The following is a 23,205-nucleotide window of genomic DNA, read 5'->3' on the forward strand; positions in this document are numbered from 1 at the left end:
GTCGTCCAAGGGGACCCTCCTCCTTGGGGCCCCTTGTCCCCGGTGAGTGCAACGAATGAGGCTTCCATAAGCGAGCAACCGGGGGCAAGTCGAATGCAACAGTTAGAAGCTAAACTGATGGATATGGAAGAAAGTTTGGCTCATGCCATCCATTTAATTTCGGCAATGGGAGCAGGGGAAAGACTGTCCCCTGAAGAGATGGCGGTACAGATAGCTACCCTTCAAAGTGTTATCTCCTATCCGATGGAGAATGTCCAGCAGCGGCCGTTACCTACCGGCGAAGGGGACACCCATCCGGGCGAAACGGGAGAGCAACCCAAGGAACTTCCAGCACAGCAGGAAATTCCACCGAGCAAGGGAGACCCGGTTGAGCCACCCGGAGAGACCCCCACCGAACTTCCTAACCAGGCAGGGGATGTGCCGCCAGACGGGACTCCCGCTGAGAGGCCTACGGAAGGGGAAGAAAAGCCCAGTGATACACCGGTGAGACCCCCTCTTACTTCTTCTATAACGGTCCGGCCGGACCAAGCGGGAGCACACGCGGCTCCATCTGAGGAGGGAGCCCCTCGTCAACCGCGAGACATTGTCCCCGCCGGGCAACCTACGGGGGACGGTCTAACAGCGCCAAGAGGCCAGCCGCTGCTTCCCAGATTAACAACACCCGGAGGGGCAAGCCCGCGCGGCCTTCCACCGGTTCAACCCTCGCCGCTGCGGCCTCTCTCACCTCGACCGCAGCTCATACCATTGCAGCAGCCCCAGGACCAGCCCGTTTTACCACCCCCGAACCAACCGGGACGGCCTGCACCACTACGACACCTTCAACCCCCTCCTCAGCGGCCGATTTCCACTCTCCCACACCAACCTCCTCCACCTCGACAGCTGCCACTAACGCCTCCCGTGTTACCGGCCAGACCGAGACTGCCGCCTCCTGCTCGCCTGCCACTACAGCCTCCGGCCCAACCAAGACCAACCCCGACACAGCAACCACGGCAACCTCCGCCCGCACAACCAGCCCAACCCCAGCCGGCACCGCCGGTTCAACCGCCACCCGTACAGCAGGCACCGTTGCCCCGACCGAGACTCCAGTTACCTCCTCCTGTTCCTCAGGCGCAACTAAGACTGCCGATGGACTTTTACCCAGCGCCTGCTCCGAGACAGGAACTCCCGATGGGTTGGGTGAAGCTGGAAGCCACCTTCGATGGGGATCCATCCAAATTGGGATTTTTCCTAGTCCAAGTGGTACAGTTTTTCAACCGGTGGGGGCACCTCTTCGGCAGTGAGGCCAGTCAAATCGAACATCTTGGATCTCGTTTACAGGGCAAAGCAGCAGACTGGTATGTAGGACTATACAATGTCGGGGCCCCAGAACTCGATACTCTTCAGGGGTTAGTGGATGCTATCCGAGCGCAATATGAAGACCCCTTAGAAGAAACCCGGGCCCGAACAGAATTGCAAGCCATCAAACAAGGCAGCATGTCAGCAAGAGACTATGTCACAAAATTCCGGCAATTAGCAGCCAAGTGCCCTAGGTGTGAGGAGTCCACCAAGATTATTCTGTTCAAACAAGGCCTTAACCCGAGACTTTTGGACAGAGCTCTCATGCAAGACAATCCCCCCACGTTGTTAGGGTGGATCCAACTTGTTTGCGAAGTAGAAAATCGCATGTTGGAAGTCCGTTTGGTTGAACAACAACAACAAACGGGACAAAGAAGATCATTGACCTTACAGAGGGGAACACGGGGAGCTAGCTACGCCACCCGTGGAGCGAGAGATGCTAGATGGCAACAAGGGCTGTGTTTGCAATGCGGACAAGCTGGTCACTTTGCAGCACAATGCCCTTACCGGCCTGTGCAAAGACCTCCGCTCCAATTACGGCGTCCAACCCTTGCTCCGTTTCCTACGCTCCAACGCCCGACTCCAGCACCCCGAGCAAATAGAGGCCGTGGCGCTTCCCAAAGGCCAGCCTCGGAGAGAGGGCTGGAAGCGGAAGAAGTCATGGAATACGATCCCGCTTCCCCAACCGCAGAAGCTAATCCAGAAAGTCCCCAGTCGGGAAACGAAATGGATCTGTCGTGAAAGGACCCAAACGACAGATCCGTCCTAAGCCCGTCCCTGCACGGAACCGGCCGCCTGGGTCCATCTTATTCATGCCAGTGACTCTAATCAACCCAGAGAGGAAGATGCATATTCGGGTGCAAGCTCTTATTGACTCGGGCTGCTCAAGAGACATCATTGCCCCTGCTCTAGTCAATGGACTAGTCCTACCAACTCGGGATCTACAAAACCCAGTAATCTTTGAGCAAATGGATGGTACCAACATGAATCCTGTAACAACTGAAACCATCCCAGTGATCACAGGCATGGGACAACATTGGGAGAAGAGGTCCTTTGTCATCAGCTCGACTGCCAAGTATCCGTTAATTTTAGGCAGCAAATGGCTGTGTGATCACAATCCCTACATAGACTGGGCACAAGGATGTATTACCTTCAGTCATACCAACTGCAAAAATCACCGTTGGAATCAAAACTGGGGCGAAGATCCGACTCATAAAGAAAAGGCCCTTCTCACCCAAGAAGAAGTCAACCAAATACCCGAACCGTACTGGCCTTTTCTAAATGCTTTCTCTGAAGAGGAAGCCGATACTCTACCCCCGCACCGACGAACGGACTGTGCGGTAGAAATTTTACCCGGAGCCTCACTGCCCAAAGGACGACTTTATCCCATGAGTCTCCATGAACGCGAAGAGCTCCGGAAATTCATCGACACCAACCTCCAACGAGGGTTCATCCGCCCAGCCGCTAGCCCCCACGCCGCTCCAGTCCTCTTCGTGAAAAAGAAGGATGGGGGACTTCGACTGTGCACAGATTTCCGAGGCTTGAATGCAGTGTCCACCAACAACGCCTATCCTATACCGCTCATCCGAGACCTTCTCAACGTCGTGGCCCAAGGTAAGATCTTTACGAAATTAGATCTAAAAGATGCTTACTTCCACGTTCGTATCAAGGCAGGGGATGAGTGGAAAACCGCTTTTAATACGCCCCTCGGACAATATGAATACTTAGTTATGCCTTTTGGTTTGACGGGAGCCCCGTCCGTATTCATGTCCATGATAAACGAAGTTCTACACGAATTTCTGTACAAAGGGGTGGTAGTGTACCTTGATGATGTGTTAATTTACTCAGACACCGAGGAAGAACATATTCAAACGGTACGAAAAGTTTTAGCCACCCTGATGAAGAATAAGCTGCCCATCAAACTGTCCAAATGTGAATTCCATAAAACCGAACTCACTTACCTCGGGTATTGTATCTCCCAAGAAGGCCTGAAAATGGATCCAGCCAAAATACAGGCGATCCAGGACTGGCAGAAACCCACCACCCGTAAAGAACTGCAATCCTTCCTGGGTTTTGCCAACTTCTATAGAGACTTCATAGCAAATTTCGCCCAAATCACGCTCCCTTTAACAGACTTGCTGAAAACCAAAGATAAAGGGGACCAAGCTAAAAAACCCTCTGCCAAACTGCAATGGACCCCCGATTGCCAAACGGCCTTCGATTGTCTAAAAAAGCAATTTGTAACGGAACCCATCCTCTCCCACCCCAACGAACAATCCCCTTTCATAGTACAGGTTGACGCCAGCGATACGGCGATAGGGGGGGTTTTACTGCAGAAGGGGGAGGATGGCAGGCTGCGGCCGTGTGCTTTCTTGTCTAGAAAATTTTCGGAGGCGGAAAGAAATTGGAATGTGTGGGAGAAGGAGGCCTTTGCCGTAAAAGCGGCCCTTACTAACTGGAGACATTGGCTGGAGGGGGCGCGATACCCTTTCGAGGTCTGGACAGATCATAAAAATCTGGAGGCCCTCCGAAGCCCACGCAGACTGAATGCCAAGCAATTGCGATGGGCGGAATTCTTTTCCAAATTCAACTTCACTCTAAATTATCTCCCAGGCAAAACTAACTTTTTGGCGGACGCTCTATCGCGCATGCCCCAACATAAGAGCAAACGGGAGGAGACTGTCGACACTGTCTTCTCGCCTACGCAACTTGGGGGCGTGGTGACTACTCGCAGCCGTGCCAAGCAGCCCCTCCCGGCCAACCAAGAGTGGAAATCGAAACTTAAAACTGAGGTGGAGAAGGAGGGGGATAAGGCTCCGCGAAGCAAACTAACCCAAGCCCCACAAGGGGATTGGCTAGCCGGGAGCAAATTTTATGTCCCAGACAGCCTCAGACTGGAAGTTTTGCAGCGCTGTCATGACGCTCCCACTGCTGGACATTATGGGTATCTGAAAACTTTGCACCTAATCCAAAGACAATTCTGGTGGCCGGGCATGCGCAAAGACATTTCCCAATACGTTAGTTCCTGTCCTATTTGCCTCAGCGCCAAAACCAGAAAAGGGAAGCCTCCGGGTCTCCTGCAACCATTGGAAACGCCAAACAGACCCTGGGAAATAATATCTATGGACTTTATCACTGATCTACCTATCTCAAAAGGACATAATTGCATTTTAGTGGTGGTAGATCTGTTCTCCAAACAAGCTCATTTTATCCCCTGTACTGCTATACCCTCCGCTCGAAAACTAGCAGATTTGTTTCTAAAACACATCGTAAAATTACATTCTTTTCCGTCCAAGGTGATTTCGGATCGCGGCGGACAGTTCGTTGCCAACTTCTGGCGGGAGCTTTTGAAAATGTTGAATATTGAACAAGGCATCAGTTCAAGCCACCACCCACAAACCGACGGGCAATCCGAAAAAACAAACCAAATTTTAGAACAGTTTCTTCGTTGCTACATTAATTTTCAACAAGATAATTGGGTGGACCTTCTCCCTCTGGCCGAGTTCTCTTATAACAACAGTGTACACGCTTCAACGGGGGAGGCCCCCTTCAAAATTGTCTACGGGACTCACTTCAATCCCTTCCCGTTGGATGCCCCCCCTCTCCATTCCTCTAAATTGCCAGATGTATCTTCGTGGTGGGGGGAGGCGGCGCAGCAATGGGATCTTATTAAGAAGCACCTTGACAAAGCCAAACTGGATTACAAAAAATACGCAGACCGCCATCGTGCGGCCGAATGGGAATTACAACCCGGAGATCATGTGTATATTTCCACAAAAAATCTAAGACTTGCTCAGACCAGCCGCAAACTCGCTCTGAAATTCCTAGGACCTTTTCCTGTGCGCAAGATAATAAATAAAGTGACTGTTGCTGTAACTCTGCCCAAAAACCTGCGCCATGTGCATGATACGTTCCATGTCAGTCTTCTAAAAAGAGCTCCCACCGACAACAAATGGCACGTCAGAGCTCCACCCATTCCAACGTTGATTGACGACCAAACACACTATGAGGTACAACAAATCCTGGACTCTAAACTCAAACGAAATCAGCTTTTTTACCTCATTAGGTGGAAGGACTTTGATTCTGGTTACGATGAATGGGTGAACTCTGCACATGTTCATGCTCCCAGATTAACCAAAGCTTTTCATACTCGCTATCCATATAAGCCAGGGGGGGATTTGTTTTAAGGGGGGCAGAATGTCAGGTCCAGTGTATATCTAAACTGTACTGACTCCATTTTCTAATGCTTCTAGTGTTTGAGTATTCTCTTCCCAGGTGCACCAGTTCCCAGGCAGCATTCCCACCGGAGGAGACTGTTTTGTCTAACACCGTTCCACCAAGCATTGGCCTTGAAGGAGAGCAGCTTCCCAGGACTGAGAGATGTTGTTTTGAGAACTGTGGGGGGAGGCTGATCCAGATGGGTATTGTTACTCTGTATCTTATGCTTGCTCTTCATTGGTAACAATGATCATGTACCATCCTGATTCTCCTATTCAGGACAGTGGACTATAATGGACCTTTTCTGCAGTAAAGTTTCCTTTTCCAAACAATGGACTTGTGTTTGCTTCTAAAGGGAACCCTGTAGTGAGTGCCTTATTTAGCCACAGTCTGACACCTGTGACGTATGAAACTAAGAGACTACTTTGGGAAGGAATTCAAGGCTTGGCCTAACGACCCCCTTTTCTGGGTGGATCTTAATAAAAGGTTGATCCATTCTTACTGCTGCTGGCTTACTTACTTTCCTGTCCAAACAAACAGCCATTAAAAATGTCACCTTGCATCCTAGCATCCATAGGGGACACATAGATAAAGGCTTGAATGGCTTAGTCATCAACTTTGCTAGTACTAGCTGGAGTGCCCAGTGAGGCACAATTAGCATGTTACAAAGACCTTAAGAACCTGAAGCAACAATTTTGACAAGTAGGGGGAAAATATTGTTTTCTTGTCTCCTGGGACTTAGAACACAGATATTGCTGCCAAATGAACTCTAACCAATGAAATGGATAGATCTCCTCGTTTCAGACCTAAAAAGTAATCTAAGATGGAGGCAAGTAAACAGTATAGAGGTTAAATCCTTTATCCCTTGCCCAGTTCACAAATCAATCCCATTTACGGGCATATGATAGCCTAGTATTAGGTTTTCTAGCATTCAGGATAACCTCCGCCACTTCTACTAGCAAGTTATCGACTACCGTAAGATCAGCCACGCTGTGAGATTCAGTCTGGGTATGTCATGATACTTCACCCTCCACATAGCAAGAGGCCTGGAACTACAGGCAGGTGGCAATACTGACCCTTGGTCATTAGTAGCAGCTGTTGAAACCACATCTGACATGGCCAGAACGGTGTGACTACAATGCTGACCAAATCATCTGGAATACATCCCTTAGAGATTCTGGTTCTATTCCTCCTCTGCAGCAGAACATTGGTTCCTTGCTGTTCTCTCTGGTGACAAACAGGTCTATCTCTGGGAAACGCCACTGCCTGAACACTGGCTGTATATAACAGCCTTTCAGTAACCACTTGTGAGTGAAATAAACTAATCTGCTCGATCTGGGGGAACCAAACTCACTCCCTCCCAACGGGAGAGAACCAGTCAATCACCATTCCAATGATTTTACCACCACTCACAGAGCAGAATATTTTCTAGCCTGGGAGTGCACTTCTGGTTTGTGGACTGAAAGGAACCACAACTGAAGTCATGTGTAGCTTCTCTAAAGGCGTCATGGCTGTAGTTGCTGACATCAGTGCTGAGAGCTTTTGAATTTTCAGTGCAGATTGAAATTTGCAGCCTGATACAGAGCATATAAGGGACTTTATTATCTGTGCTCTCTTTGGTGTGAGAGAGGCCTTATTAAAACAGGAATTGCACCTATCAATTGAACTCTTTCAGAAGGAATTAAATTGGACTTTTTGATGTTAATCACCAGACCTAGTTAGCGATATGTTCTTACTATCAGTCCAATCTGATCCTGCAGGGCTCCTGGGTATGGAGAGACTGAGCACTGTTGAATTCCTACAACGGCTACGCATTTAGCGAATACCCTGGGAGCTGTTGCTAACCCAAAGGGTAGGACTTGGTATTGGTAAATTTGATCCTCAAACTGAAATCTCAAAAACTTCCTATGGGATTCATGGATGGAGATGTGAAAATAGACATCTTTCAGATCAAGGACCGCAAACCAAGGCAGAGGGGGCAGTGATTGGAAGACCGCAGGGAGAGTCACCGTCCTGCATTTGCATACCCTGACTGATTTATTTCATTCTCTCTAAGACTGATCTGAATCCTTCCTCCTGCTTATCAACCCAAACAAATCTAGAGTAGAATCCCAACTCTGACTCAGATTCTGGGACTTGTTAATGAAAGGGCTGTGCAACAAGTACTAGCAGTTCGCTAGCCAACTTGGGAGATGCACTGTGCAGAGATTTATGAGAAAGACTCCGACGTGGGGAACATTCAAATTCAGCTTTATAAACTTCTTGCATTATTCCCAAGACCCAAATATCTGTGGTTATGGACCTCGATCCCGAGGAAAACTGGGAGCGCTTGTCACCAAACCTCACTGGGTTGCCTTCTCCAAGTCAGAATAGTTGCTTCCGATTTGGGGGCTGGTTGACTACCTTGTCTCAGTTTATGTGAAGGGTTGTGCCTCTGATATTGCCCTTGGTTTGTTGGTACTGAGTGATTATGAGGATACTGTTGATACTGGTGGTAGTATCTAAAATTGACGTCCCCTATATTGCTGTTGTCTGCCAAAGGATCAGGGCCCTGACTGGTGAGAGGGTGGTAGGGTTCCATACGATCTGGCCATCTGGCAGGCATTCCGTTTATGCAACAAGTATTCATCTGCATTAGCAGAGAACCAGGTTTGGCCTTCAAATGGCATATCCTCCACTCTGTTCCTTGTGTCTATCAACAGAGCGGTAGACCGTGGCCATGCATGCCTTCTGATGACCACAGCCAATGCTAGGACCCTTGCTGATGAATCTGCCACATTCCGACCAGCACTGGTTTGCTGCATGGAAAGCCTAATGGCTTCTTCCTATATGATGCTGGCCAGTGCTCTTTGGTCCTTCAGTAAATGGTTGTTATAGGCTACCATAGAATTAGAAATATCTGATAGGCTCCCATAATGGCAGCATAAGTTGCTATCTTTATATTATCAAAAAGAGTCCAGTAGCACCTTTAAGACTAACCAATTTTGGTGCTACTGGACTCTTTTTGATTTTGCTACTACAGACTAACACGGCTAACTCCTCTGTATCTTTATATTAAGTGCTGATAATGCAAACATCTTCTTTCTCAATACAGCAATCTTTTTTTGCTCTTTGTCAGCAGCCGTAGAGTGGGGATCCTGAAGAGGTGGTGGATGAGTAGACAAAAGGGAGCTATTGTTGTCTTTTATCTTGTAGAGACCATCAGCTTTCTTAGATGGAAGGTGGCACTGAGGGTGGTCTCTTGCACAGATTCACGTCACTTCTATGAACCCTTCAGTCATGCGGAATGCGATGTTAGCTGGATACCCAGAGTACAAGTGCTGAAGGATCTTGTGTTTGGGCTTCAGTTCCACGGAAGACATGGATTTGGCCATCCTTAACATTTGTTCTGCTGAAGTCATTAGTGGGAGAGATTGTTTCTCTGTTCCCCACTGTTTCATTAGGGGAAGGGTTGGAGGGGATGCTTGGGCTCCAATCTGTGGGGTATGGTTCCGGCTTCAATTCCAACAAGTGGAATGCCATTTACAACTTCAGGATGGAGTGTGGGCATCGATAAGGCCTCAGCTGATCATCATAAGGCATCATATGGCCTAGGATCTGATACTGATTTGAACGACTCTGTACGCTATGCATATCCCCAGATGACCCCAGAATGTAGAGGCCTATCATGGGGGTATCATGTGGGGAATCTATCTGGTATGGGATCCTTCTGGACACCCAATGTGTCAGTTCTGAGGGGAGATGAGTCAGTTCACCTTCTTCCTCTGAAGAGTAGGCTGGAGATTTGGAGTGGGACAAGAGAGTGTGGGGAGCCAGTTTGGTGTAGTGGTTAAGAGCGCGGGACTCTAATCTGGAGAGCCGGGTTTGATTCCCCACTCCTCCACTTGAAGCCAGCTGGGTGACCTTGGGTCAGTCACAGCTCTCTGGAGCTCTCTCAGCCCCACCTACCTCACAGGGTGATTATTGTTGTGGGGATAATGATGACATACTTTGTAAACCACTCTAAGTGGGCATTAAGTTGCCCTGAAGGGCGGTAATTAAATCGAATTAAAAAAAACAAAAAAACAAAAAAAATGTCACCCGCCGCCAGAGCCCTCCATTCATCTGGAGGCATGCCTTGATTTTGTCTTTGCCCTCTTCCTGGAAGGCTCCAAAGCCCCTGGAGCGGGTTCAATCACCTCTGAGGATCTCCACTTTTCAAGGTTCAGATCTGAGCAGGAGCTAGATTTGAGTTGCGGCCGAGAACGAAGCTCTAGCTGTTGGCTCTGAAAGGTCCCTGCACCTGGAGCATTGTGGGCTCTAAGGAGGCAGTGTCAGATCTGAGCTGTTCATTGGAGTCGAATCTGACAGGTCAGCAACTTCCACTAGGGCAGAGGACTCCACCGTCAGGCCACTTATAGCCGAAAACGCCCATTTCCATAAGACTGCCTTGAGTCTGGTGGCTCTCTCAATGTGGGGTTTTGGAGTGAAGACCTGACAGTGCAGGCAGGCACTCGCAGTGTGTCCTTCCCCTAAGCAGATGAGGCAGAAAGAATGTCCACCTGCCCTAGTCAGCGCTGCACGGCATGCAGTTTTTGAACAGGGCTTTAACAGTCATACTTACAAATTCTCTAAACTGCTCTCCTCTCCATTCTGGTGGAAAGCCAGCAACGTAGAAGGCCCGGCACAGCAATAAAATGGAAGTTTGCTATAGATGAATCTCTTCAATTGGAGAAAAAGGAACTGAGGGTTGGGGGTGTCACCTCTCCCAAAGCATGGTCTGTTTCAGCGGGAAATAAGCATGCATGTACTTGGGGGGGGGGGGAGGCACCCCCCCTCTACAGTTTTAAAGTTGCAGAACCGACCAATCGGCTGGCCTGTGCATACACAGTGGGACTGCACAGAAGACCATGCATCTGTTGAAGAGAGCTGTGGTTCTCAAAAGCTTATACCTCAATAAAGTTGGTTAGTCTTAAAGATGCCACTGGACTTTTTACTGTTTCGCACAGAAGACTGACAATGAAATTAATACTTACAACACAGAATTTTCAGCCCCAACATGGCCCCCAGATAAACTTGTCTCTGTACCTCAAGTGTCATCCTTAGCCTGTCCTCCTAAAAATAATACTAATGGCAGTAAATTCTTTGATCAAGATGTGTCTCTGGATAACCTAAATGAGGCTGATTAACCAATAAAAAACCCAGGGCCCTAGCCTTCAAAATATTGTCTTGGAGTATAACTAGATAGAAGAAAAAAGCTGGTGACTGACTTTCTGAACTTTCTGTGTAGCTTCAACATTATTCTAGATAAAAAACTTAGGCAGAAAGAGAGATACAATTCGAGGGTTACTCTTCTTTCTTTCTTCTGCCACTATAACTGAGCTTTGTGGTTTCTGTAGAACGGGTTTGCGTTGCTTAGTCTTGGTGCAGTTACATTCAGAGCCTACAGTTTTACCCTGCTGTTTCCCTTTTGCCCAAGCAATCTTACTCAAATTAATTGATTTTTGTCTTTTAATTATAAATGTGTCTTTACCCCCTTGTAGCCACTGTGCTGATCTTGGCTCAGTGGGATATTTTGAATGGAGTCTATAGTGTCTCGTGAGACTAAAAACCCTTTGGCAGAATTTCTCACAGCAGGAGACATCAATGCTAGGATTGAGAAGGATGACTTGTCTCCATGCATGGCCACAGGTTTCCATCTGAATGATTATTTTTATGTTTTCTCCCCTTATACAAAGACTTACAGGTTAATTCTACCAGGATCTTTTTTGGCTGATTTTATCTTTCCCACTGATAAATTAATCCTAAATGGGTCCTTACCACGCAATTCGTCTGGTGAATATACATTTAGCTCTGTTCAAGAAAGCAGTGTTATATTGGTATTGTTTCTCCCAAATTAAGAAAGCATGTTTGGGATTTTTATGTAGGAGATCACATAGACCGTGACCATGTTCTGCTAATCACTGTATTAAAGAATGAATTTCCTTCTCGTCTATCATCACCTTATAATATCATACTTGAGAGCCCACTTTTTTAAAATAAAGAATTAGATAGACTCAAAGAATAGACGATGACATCATCTTTAATTCTAAGACCCCAAATCACAGATCATAAAATCAATTCAGAGGCATAAAACTCTGCTCATAATTCCTATTATCCCAGGACGGGATTTCCTTCATCCTTCCCTACAATCCATCAGGAGAAGGGAGGGGTGGGCACATGACTTGGCGTATGATTTGTTACTATTCCTACAAGGGTGCAGCAACCCATATTGTGCCCCGCTGATAGGAGACAGAGTGGGAGGCAATAGCTTGATAGATCTACGCTTGACCATTGTGTTATTCTTGCCCACCTGGCCAAGAAATATAGTGGTGCAGGTAGGAAGAAACAATTCTCTGCTTATTTTTTGGAAGAGATGTGATTTTCTGGAGTTATGTTGGTTCCTTCACTTCACATTGGTTCTGGGGGGGATTCCACTCCCATGCTTCAGTTTGCTTCTGTGGGGCTTCCTCTGGGATGAGCTCAGCTCGCATTTGGGAGTGTGCCGTGGCCATGGCAGCCTTGCTCCAGTGTGTTTCTGCAGTGAGAATCAGCTTTGACTTTTTCCCCATAGGAAAAAAAGGAGTGGCTGGGGGCACAGAACTGCCCCCCAGAATCCAATCTTCATGAAACTTGTGGGGTGGGGCTTTAGAGGACAGTCAGAAGTAGATTTGGTTGAAAAATGACCCCCCCCCCCCCGCCACCAGAAAAGGCAGGAACTGCTATTTCTTTGCAGGGAAACAGCAGAGGAAGAGCCCAACTTGTGTTACCAAATTTTACAGAATTAATTTGGTAACACTGAGTTTGGTATTCCAAACCTGATTCAGTATTCATTGTTTTGATTCAGAATACCTGGATTTTACTGAATTCAGTTTTTACTAAAATTCAGATTTTACTAAAATTCAGTTTTTAATTCCAAATACCAAACTGAACTTACTATGAAGTATGAAAACTCTTCATGTTGTATGCAGTTCGATACATACAAGAATTCACTTTTTTTCATTCCTAACTAAAATTAAATTTGATGTCTTAAAGCCTATAAACCACACTTAAAAACATTTCAGCATAGAATAAAAGTTAAACTCTTACCTAGTTTGTTCTTTTCAATACTTGCATTAGTTTCTGTCCAAGAATGAGTGTCTGTAAGAAGGTGGCTTTGGGAATCTCTTAATGGCTTTGCAGGAAAATGATGATTCTCACTATTAAAAAGCGACAAATTATGAAAAAGAAGCAAAAGGTCTTAATGAATGTATCTTGTAAGACTACCATGGTAACAGAGCAAGAAATTTCACTTACTCAAAAGGTAACTTTTTATCCCATAACTATTCCAAGTTAATTACTACGTAGGATTTTTGTTTTTACATTTTTGTAATATGAAACTCATACATATGTATAACCAAATCTTTAGTGTTAGGGAGCTACATACAAGAAATGGACTTAGATTTTTGACTGCTGAAGAAAGAGAACAGAGAAAAAGACTTACCTTCATGTTATCAAACAATGGCAATCTTTTTTCAAAGTTAATGCAAGCAATTGAACACCACAGGAAACCCAGGTGAATAAAAGCTCAGAAAATAATAATCCTAACTTAAACGGCTGAAGACAGGCTGACTACGTTGCCTTATCCGTTATCAAACAAACCACAACTGCGATACCTACACAATCAACGATCTACCCTGTATTTTGCATAATGTTAACTCACAGCAGATGCGAATAATGTGAAAAACGAATGATTACGTATTTGTCCACTTTCAAAGAACGGAGCCCTGGTGATGACTGCCCCGGGGCATGCAGTGTTGACCACGTGGAGTGTGATTTAAAATATCACAGCAGGTTTCCTGGGTTGTGTTTCGACTAACTAATTACTGAACTATCACATGAGTAGCAGATTTCGCCTGGCATGGCATCTGATGATTGCGGCCACGGAATGCCATGGAGTCTGGCCTGCAGCTGCAAGAACTGAATACGCATCAAGGAAGCCATCTTGTATTTTTTAGTTTCTACAAATAAAGAGGCATTGTACAAAGCACACTATAAAAGCGATCCCTGAAGCAAAATGCTCGTGTCTGTGATATCTGACCAACTCAACAGAACAGATCTTTAGGCTACATAAGCAGAACGCAGTGGCACTGGCTAAAGCCTAGGAAGAGAAACATTGGGGCTGAACATTATTAAAGCCATCAGTTGTTTTTCAAACCAGCAAGATACTGATGGCTGAAGAAGGGCCAAACTGAAAGATGCTACCGTGAGATGTGAGAAACGAGAGATAAATTAGGGTATTATAATTACTTTTCAATTTTCCTGCCTCCCCCTTAATTTTTTTCTTCTATTCATCACATTCTATTCCCTCTTTGAGCTACACTAAGGAAATGAAAGGTAAGTGTTCTAAACAAACATTTTTTAAAATATGAAAAATGAAAAGGGTATAGGATTGATATTAGAAGGAAGTGGTCTCTGGGGGAAAAAACAGACTCCACAGAATGAATCGGTTATTAACATTCTTTCAATCATACATTTTTAAAACATTTGATAGTATTCTAATAGCAAGCTATGCTTTGCCATAATTCCACGCTTTTCTCATGCTGCAAGAAGATACATGTATGTAATTGCACAACTAATGGCCTCCCTGTAGAAATATGGACTTTCTTCGTTTCAGTATCATGCTAAAGAATGCTATCTTCTTTTGTACAAAAGACCAGGATCTTTGAATGGTACAAAAGAATTGCTTACAAGGCCTAAATCCATTTTATGATGCTCTCATACACATTTCAACTATACATTTACCCCAAACAAGGTAAGAAAGAAGATAAGTGACAAATTTTAACACGGAACAAGCGTGGATTTACTTTTTGTTTGAAGAAATGAGCCCAGAAGGAGTAGAAGCTTGTTCAAGATCCTGGGTAACAAGGCAAGTAGGGAAGGAGCACCCATCCCCTTGGCTGGAAAAAGAAAGAAAAGATGCAGTGACTTTTTAACTCTGGCAAACAACATTTTTAAAAGTCTTATTTTCAGTGTAAATATTAGCTTCCAAACATTTGGTTCAGTTGATACTATTTAGCATGATAACAATTATCATTTTAACAGGATAGTTCATATTTTGTTGGTGGTTGTATGGCTTATGGCTTCAGCCGGAAAAGCAATAAACATATTATTATTATTATTTAACAGGATATCTACCTAGTAAAAACTGGCAACAACCAATATATTTTCTCATCTCCAAAGACTTGTCTTAGATTTTTGCTGAAGCCCAAGCTAAATCCATTCTTATCTGTTCCATGCCGGAAAATAGGTGCTCTGAATGCCTCTAGAAAAACAAATACATATTTAGATTTCCTAACAAGTTTAAATTGAACTGTGCATGTAAGGGAATAGGATGAACTGTTTGCCTAAATGAACGTGCCTTACCAAGTGTTGATTTATTTTTACTGACTAGCCAACAGTGATATCCAAAGAGAGAGGATAAGCTGATAGAGAACATGGCTGCAGCGAAGAATAAAAACATGATATGGAACTTGGCTTGAGTATCCGAAAGGCCATTCTATAATGAGAGGAAGAAAACAGAGTTGTTGACTAGATGCAGAACATAACTACTGCTTTGGCTATATAAGCATAACTACTTTAAAAAAAGGTTGGTCCAATGTGGACAAAGCAGATCGTGTCTCAGAAACTGATTCAGGTCAACTTTTGCTATACTTTAAATTTACAGATATCAGGACACATCATTTATGGTGAAGGTAAACATAAAACTGAAACTATGCTTTCATCAATAACATTCTTGTTAATGTCCATGAAACCTATATACATAAGTAGCTGCAACAAGTCATATTTAAATGTGACCAGTTATTTATAGTGGCTGGTTCTCCAAGTGGCAGCACCTGAAGAAACAGTATTAAAAGCTGAAGTCATCTGAAATATCCCAAACACTATTTATTGTCATTGTTAGGCCATACAAAGTAACTCTAAGTTCATGCGCCAGTCTTTCAAAACATTTCAAGAACGTTAGATTTTTGCCTCTAGACGTAACAGCCATGAAACACAAGAAAATCTAAACGGTTCAGTTGGCTTGGTTCCTATGCAATGCCTTCAGAGCAAGACTTGCAGAACAAAAAAGTATTCATTTCGACATTTCTACCCTACTTTTCTTCTAAGCGAACACTGATCTTTCCACTTCCAGCCTGCAATCATGCACCGGTAGGGAGGGGGCACATGAAGGACGTAGAGGACTCTACTGCGGGACAGGGAGAATCAGCAAAATCTCTTTTCTTTTTCTTCCACTGCCCTTCAGACAGCAGAAAATAGAGTTAGGACCCAAAACGGACCAACTCATGGTCTAGAAACAACTTATTTAAGAACACTAACAGTGCAATCCTATGCAGAGTTACTCCAGTCTAAGGCCATTGACTTCAATGGGCTTAGACTGGAGTAACTCTGCATAGGATTGCACTGTAAATGTATCAATCAACAAATTCACATTTACAAATCTAAATATCTTAAACCAAGAATAACTTTAAGACTTACTGTCCAGAATTTAATAAAATACTGTAGATCAGTTGCAGCAATGAAAAGGCAGTATAACAGAGAATATGCCAAGAAAAGGAGAAAAAACTTGTAATTGGAAAATCCAACACAGTTGTTCACCCTGGGAAGAGAAGCATAAATAACTGAAAATAAGCACATATATAATCACTGATTTTTTCTCATTTTTAAAACTCCTTACGCCTTCGACTGTAAATACAAGCCTTTACACCCCAGCTTTCTCATCAAGGCTTGGGTCCAGCACATTTCCATGGGTGTAAAGATTTCTGCTTTCTTACCTCTCCTCTTTCCAAATGCCCAAAATGCCCCCTCAAAGGCTGCTCCCCAGCACTTGATCCAACCCAATAAATTCCTCTGCTGCACCAACTGCTGTGTGCAAAGTAATAGTCGGGGATGCTTTCGGCTGTTCCTACATCGGGCAGAGGGTCAGACTAGATGGTCTGTAAGACCCCTCCCAACTCTGATTCTAATATCATAAATTTACATATAAGAGCCTCTATACTCATCACTGGACTTTTTTAGTGACATAGCACTAGGTCCCTTCTGATGTTTATCGTCAGTACTTTGTGCAAGGAACACACAAGTGTTGCAATGGACACCAACCAAGCACACCTGTATTTGCCCAGCAACAAAATGAATTTTTTAAAAATATCTTCCTCCTCTGACAATCACAGCACAGATAATTCTACCCTCCTTTCCCTGCCATTCTGTGAACATTTTATTAATTTTAGTTCTAGGCTATGTGCTCCTATCCTCCAACAAAGGTAAATACACCTACCCTGATTAATTTTTTTTACAACAACAGCACCCAGTCATAACTGCTGAAAAGCTGTCACTCTTTTAATTGTCTGGATACTCTGTTACTTACTAGTATTATATCTGAGCTAATACTTTTTCAACATTAAGGTCAAACACCCCCTGACCTGCATGGTATTGGCTAGCCCAATCTCATCAGATCTCAGCTGCTAAGCAGGGTCAGCCCTGGTTAGTACCTGGATGGGAGACCGCCAAGGAAGTCCAGAGGCAGGCAATGCCAAACCACCTCTGAATGTCTCTCGCCTTGAAAACCTCAACTTATGGGGGTAGCCATAAGTTGCCTGTGACTTGATATATTTTTCTTTCTTTCTTTTTCTTCTCTCTCTCTCTCTCTCTCTCTCTCTCTCTCACTCACACACACACACACACACGCACGCACATGTACACGAACGCATACACACACACACCCCTCATCCTCTCAAGGAACACATTTTGTTTCCAAGCATGTTATCTGGTCTGAACAGTGGAAGTAATATACTCACCAAGGGCAATGATGATCCATTTTCAAAATACATCTTAAAAAGACAAATAACTACAGTTATTACAAGGGCAAAATTAAATTATTTCGCACAACTCATGTCAGTATTTACAAAGGACTTGCTTGTCTGGGTAAAATGCTCACCTCACAACATCTATAATTTATTCTACAGAACTCCCTGTTAAAGTAAAGTTCTCCAATGACAGAACAAAGCAGTTATGCTACATGTAACAGTACCAACACACGACTGGGAACAGTGTCTCAGACCACCACCATCAACTACAGTCGGTGGATCCTGAAACGATTCGCTTGCTGGTAGGTTTCCTATATTAAGTAAGGCTAATGGCAAGTTGATTCAGGAATAGGTAACAATAAACAAGAATCAAAATTAGAGGATTGCCAATAAGTTAATAATTTCAAAAAAGTAAATCTTGTTAGCGCTGCTTTGGATGCTACTCACATTTATTTATTTACTTCATTTATACTCTGCCGTTCTCCCCAGTCGGGGACCTCACCTACATTTTTAGCTCATAACAAACCAGTAAGATAGGTTAGACTGAGTGTGACTAGCTCAAGGTCACCCAACAAACTTCCACGCAGAGTGAAGATTTGACCCTGGGTTTCTCAGATGCCAGTCTGACACTCAAGCCCATATACCACACCTGCTGTACACAGGCATACTCTTTGTATCTCACCTTATGGGGAGACACGTGGGTTTATGAGATCATTAGGAGTGCACAGATCTCATGGCCTGTTAAACCAGAAAGATACCTGCTTCAAACAACTGCCAAAGTAAAAAATTCAATGCAAATCACTTGCATTTTTTAATTCCTTGTAAGTAACACTCATCTGAGGAAGCCCATAGTAAATAACATAATTTGTGTCAAAAAGGGATTTAACTGGGAAAACAGAAAGGAGCAAGTCCTATACGAATCCTTTCCCATGGGCCCAATGGACTGTTCTGTACTTTTTTTTCTGGTACCGGTACCAGCACCTCTTTTGGCCACTGGTCTTGGGTTCCCAAGGTGGTGAACATCATCAGCAGTAGCACCTCCATTTGTTTTTAGGAAAAAAGCACTGGCCATAAGTGTCAGTGGAAAAAGCACAAAGCTCTGTTCTTTAATAAGCTGGTAAAAAGAAATAGTAATTTGGGCCCACAGGAGAGATTGAATTATTCATAATCACTCGAAAGACTTATCTTACCTACATAGGATATTTTTGTACATACTGACTTTCATGCTTTTATCATAAAGTATACTAATTTTTACTATGCTGCTCTGCTACTAGAACTTCACTCTCCTGAAGGCAGGCTTTTGCAAGACACACGCACACTTTAAGGAAACAGGTTGCTGGACCTGGATCCCGCTGGACCCTTCTTAGAGTATGTGTGTTTGAACCATAACTATAAAAACACCTAGAAGACACTGAAGTGAGCAGAAAGCTACACTGTCTTCTCATTCAAGCTACAGACCTGAAAACAATCTTTTCATCAGTTAAGTGTGCGTATCTACCAAATGTACCATACCGCACAGTTCTAAGTTTCAAATGGAAGCTGACTGCTACTAGGCTACACTAAATATGCAATAATCCAAAATATGAAGGGCACAATTTTATAAGCAATTACTCAGGCCTAAGTCCCACAGAACTGAATGGGTCTCGCACATATGTAAATAACGGCAGGGTTTCACTTTAAGGAAGCAGATAATCAGATGTTATTTTAGACTGACAATAATGCTCAATAAACAGTAAATATGTGACTTCGTCAGTAGTCTGCAGTGGTGTTTTAGAGGCATCTTTTCTTCAGCATTAATAGAAATGCAATGAATTCTACTTAGCCTTGCGAGATTTGCTTCTTACTTGTCACAGGCAGAGCAGTGATGGCAACGGTCTGGTTTTATAAGTTGGCATCTGTCACAGTATCTGATCGCTATAAAGGAAGGAGAAAGTGTTGTGTTTCACATGAGTGTCGATCTGAGCAAATCCTTTTTAAAATTTTACTGTTCTTCAGGTCTCAGAGAATGAAATAAAAATTTGGAAGTAGCAGAATTTTTTGTTCTGTCAAGAGATTCACGTTTCTCATCCAGGCAGGGAAAATCTGACATCTTAACTTTTGTTAAGAAATGACCTGTAACTGTTGTTTGTTGAGTATCTTCTGTGCAAGCACACACCAGGACTGCACGGGCACAAGCCAGCAGCAGGGAGGTATTTCAAGCTTTAGGACCTGCAGGGGGACGCTCACCCTCACAGCACATGCGTGGTTTGTTCCTGCTGAATCAGTGCACGTCGTGAGGTGGGCGCCCCCATTCCCCTCAGTTCTCCTGAGCTGCCAGAGTCAAGTATAAGTGAAGAAAAAGCAAAGCTCACAGCAGGGCAGGAGGGAGAGAACGTGTGCCAGCACAGAAGACACTCGATGAATAACAGTTACAAGTAAGTGCAATGCTGTTTGCATCATCATATCTAACAATGCAGTCCCATATTAGGAGTATGAGGAGCTATTACCTAATGGAGGAAGGGTGAACCTGTCAATTAAATAACGAGCACAACACAGCTGATCCAATTGCCAATTCTCTTCTTGAATTTGTACAGACAGAGTGGTGTCTGACAAAGTTGTTGGCCAAAGACTACATTACAGATGTCATAGAGAGGAACGGATCATGGGGCGGATCATGCCTGGGCTCTGATGGAGTGCGCTCTAATTGCAACAGGACAAAAAATGCCAGCTTGAGCATAACACGTTTTGATGGTTGCTACTATCCACTTTGGCCTTTGTGACATCCAGCGTAGCAAACATATAGTCCCTTAGACTTCCTGAACTGTTTTGTTCTGTTCAAATAAAACAATAAGACTCTACTAAAGTCTAGTCTGTGTAATGAATGCTCAAAGTCTGAACACAGGGAAGGAAAAAATACAGGTAGAATGATGCACTGAGACAGGTGGAACTTTGGAACGTTCTTAGGGAGGAACTCCCTGCTCATGTGTGAAATCACTTTCTTGGGATAAAATGAGGTAAAAGGGGAGGGTGTCACTTCTCCCTGTTTATATCTTCTTGAACCTTCCCTACTTGCATTATCCTAGTTGGCTTATCTGCTGGTGCTCCAGATTCTTGCTTAGGAGCTGATAGCTGTTCAGAGGCAGCCTCTGCCCTTTTATCTACATTAACTGTTTTTGCTTGGTTGTGAGGTTTCCCCCTTTCTCATTTAGGACAACATGTTTGTATGTGCCCTTCTTCTTGGCAATTGCCACAAGTTATCACTCCCCGCCTAACTGGTGTCGGACTGTCCCGCCTCGCTGGGTAGGTTTCTGATGGTTCAACTTTCCTGGAAGAGCTCCAAACTATTTTTCTTGATAAGGGGTTGGAATAGATATACTCCCATATCCCTTCAATTTTATCCAGTAAAGTGACAGCTTCCTCTACTGTTTTATGCTTTTTGTTCCTTAGGAACTATCTTAAAAGGGAAGGGGGTCAATTCTGAGTGTAGTCAGTTCCCCATCTCGTCTAGCTGATGTGACAGCAACTAGGAAGCTCACCTTCCATAACAGGGCTAGCATGCAAGAGGACATAGGTTCAAAAGGGGTAAATATGAGCTTAGTCAAAACCAAGAACAGGCTTCACTTTGGGAATCAGTTGTTTAGGGAAGAAAGTGCTGAAGAGCTCCTTTAAAAACTGTTTAGAAACATAGTGAGAGAAAACTGTTTTACCATCTGTTAGTCCATGGAAGGCGGAGATGGCTGCTATGTGACAGACAGGCCTTCATTGGGAGGAGTTAGCAGCTAGTTGAGAATCATGGCTGGGGGGCACGAAAAAGATGATTCCTCTCTTTGAATAACCCAGGAAGCAAATCTGCTCCATTTGTGACCAGGAGCTGTGTGCAGAAACCTTGCGGGCATTCAGAATGACCTGCGTTACCTCCTTGCAGAACGTGTCAACGTAGGCTGAGTAGCCTGGCCACATCGTGGTGGAATATGTGGTCTCTGTGAAGGAAGCCTGGTCTGATAAGGGTAAGTGGCGCCCCTCTGATATGGTGAGAAGGGTGGCAAACCACTCCTGCCAGAGCCGAATGGGAGCAATAAGGATGCAGTGTGTCCTGAATTCCCAAACCCTGCACGAAACCCTGGTCAAGAGAGGAATAGGGGGAAAGGTGTGGAAGAGCCCTTGGGTCCATGGGATTTGGAACGCATCCTCCAGAGACCTGGGGCTGCTGCCTCATAAAGCATAGAAATCCTTGGCATTGGAAGATCAAGCAAGGAGGTCTATCATGGGGAGTCCCTGCTGATGAAAGATCAGTCTGAGGTACTTTCCCAACAGTGCCCATTCGTGGTGAGTTAGGGGAACCCTGCTGAGGGCATCTGCTTTTGAGTTGTCTGTAGTCACTATGTGAATGGTGTGAAGGGACACATTGCTTTGGATCGCCCATTCCCAAATAGCTACCACCTCTGCACAGAGCTTGAGAGAGGCTGTTCCCCCTTGATTGTGAGTGAAGCATTGGTGGCAATATGTATCTCAGGTAGTTGAATACCAAACGGAACACCCATATCCAGATTATCTCGGTTTGTGCTCCAAGTCAGAGATCTGATGACAGATCTCGGGATAGAGAACTTGATGTCTTTGGAGTGTTGAAATGGGTTATATTTTATAACAAACCAATTCTGGATAGGTGTCATACATAAGCGTGCAAAACACAGCTGTCATAGAAACCACGTGTACCAAAACCTTCTGAATCATTAAGACTGACTGGAATTGCACTGAAAGGAAAAGCTATGCCAGCAAATGTAATGTTTGAGTACAGTCATGTGTGCTCAATTAGTACTTTTTTAAAAAACAAATTCATTGTTAATATTAAGAAAGGTTTTATTAATAGTGCTTTATGGATAAACATTTTTAATTTATTCCTAAAGACAGGTCTGCCAGAAATTAGGTTTTATTAAGCATTGGGCAAAATAATCACATCACCAGCAAAGCCTGGGATACCTGTGTCACCTCTGTGAAGTGGCTCAAGATGTTGTTGCCTATGGAATAGGATGAATGGAGCTCACATACCGGCAGTAACCACTACCACCATCGGCACACTGCCATTAACGTCAGGATACCTCTATATGCATGGTAGTCATTAACTTGCAAATGGTATAGGAAGATGGACTTGCCCTGTGTCTTCCCCAGGCGAATTATATGCTGCAAAACCCAAAACTAATTAAAATAAATCTCCAAGATGCTACTAAGTTCTTAAAGGTAAAGGTAGTCCCCTGTGCAAGAACCGAGTCATTACTGAGCCATGGGAGGACGTCACACCACGATGTTTTCTTGACAGACTTTTTACGGGGTGGTTTGCCATTGCCTTCCCCAGTCATCTACACTTTACCCCCAGGAAACTGGGTACTCACTTTACTAACCTTGGAAGGATGGAAGGCCGAGTCAACCTTGAGCCGGCTACTTGAACCCGGCTTCCGCTGGGATCGAACTCAGGTCCTGAGCAGAGCTTGGGCTGCAGTACTGCAGCTGACCACTCTGCGCCACGGGGCTCATTAAATAACTGTAATTTATGACTGATATGGCTATCTGAAAATAATTTTAGATTGTACTGAACCATTTATTAGCACTGTTCTGTCAAATAGAAAGATACATCAAAGCATCACTGTTGACAAATGTTTACCTCCAGACATTGTTCTTGTATAGATGGGGAGCTCCTTGGCTGCTCTCTTCAACACTTCTTGATGGACTTCACCTCTAGGTTCTCTCTCCAACAATTCTTTGTCTGCATAGGTCAGGAGGAACTGAGAAATAATGTAACTGCTAATTATTAGCAAAT

At 44.4% G+C, this 23,205-nt stretch overlaps 1 protein-coding gene across 1 annotated transcript in view; it reads right to left on the reverse strand.

Annotated features, from left to right (window-relative positions):
- The window catches only part of ZDHHC2 (zinc finger DHHC-type palmitoyltransferase 2), a 64,099-nt gene that overhangs the window by 13,065 nt on the left and 27,829 nt on the right, over positions 1-23,205 (reverse strand). Inside the window, exons 4-11 of the mRNA XM_054989584.1 lie at positions 23,050-23,170; positions 19,259-19,328; positions 17,406-17,438; positions 16,090-16,210; positions 14,977-15,109; positions 14,749-14,875; positions 14,418-14,510; positions 12,661-12,770 (exon numbers count right to left, since the gene is read on the reverse strand). Of these exons, the coding sequence (XP_054845559.1) occupies positions 12,661-12,770; positions 14,418-14,510; positions 14,749-14,875; positions 14,977-15,109; positions 16,090-16,210; positions 17,406-17,438; positions 19,259-19,328; positions 23,050-23,170 (808 nt within the window). The remainder of the gene's footprint in view (positions 1-12,660; positions 12,771-14,417; positions 14,511-14,748; positions 14,876-14,976; positions 15,110-16,089; positions 16,211-17,405; positions 17,439-19,258; positions 19,329-23,049; positions 23,171-23,205) is intronic.

The sequence above is a fragment of the Eublepharis macularius genome, chromosome 10 (genome assembly GCF_028583425.1).
Source record: "Eublepharis macularius isolate TG4126 chromosome 10, MPM_Emac_v1.0, whole genome shotgun sequence".
Lineage (NCBI taxonomy): Eukaryota > Metazoa > Chordata > Lepidosauria > Squamata > Eublepharidae > Eublepharis > Eublepharis macularius.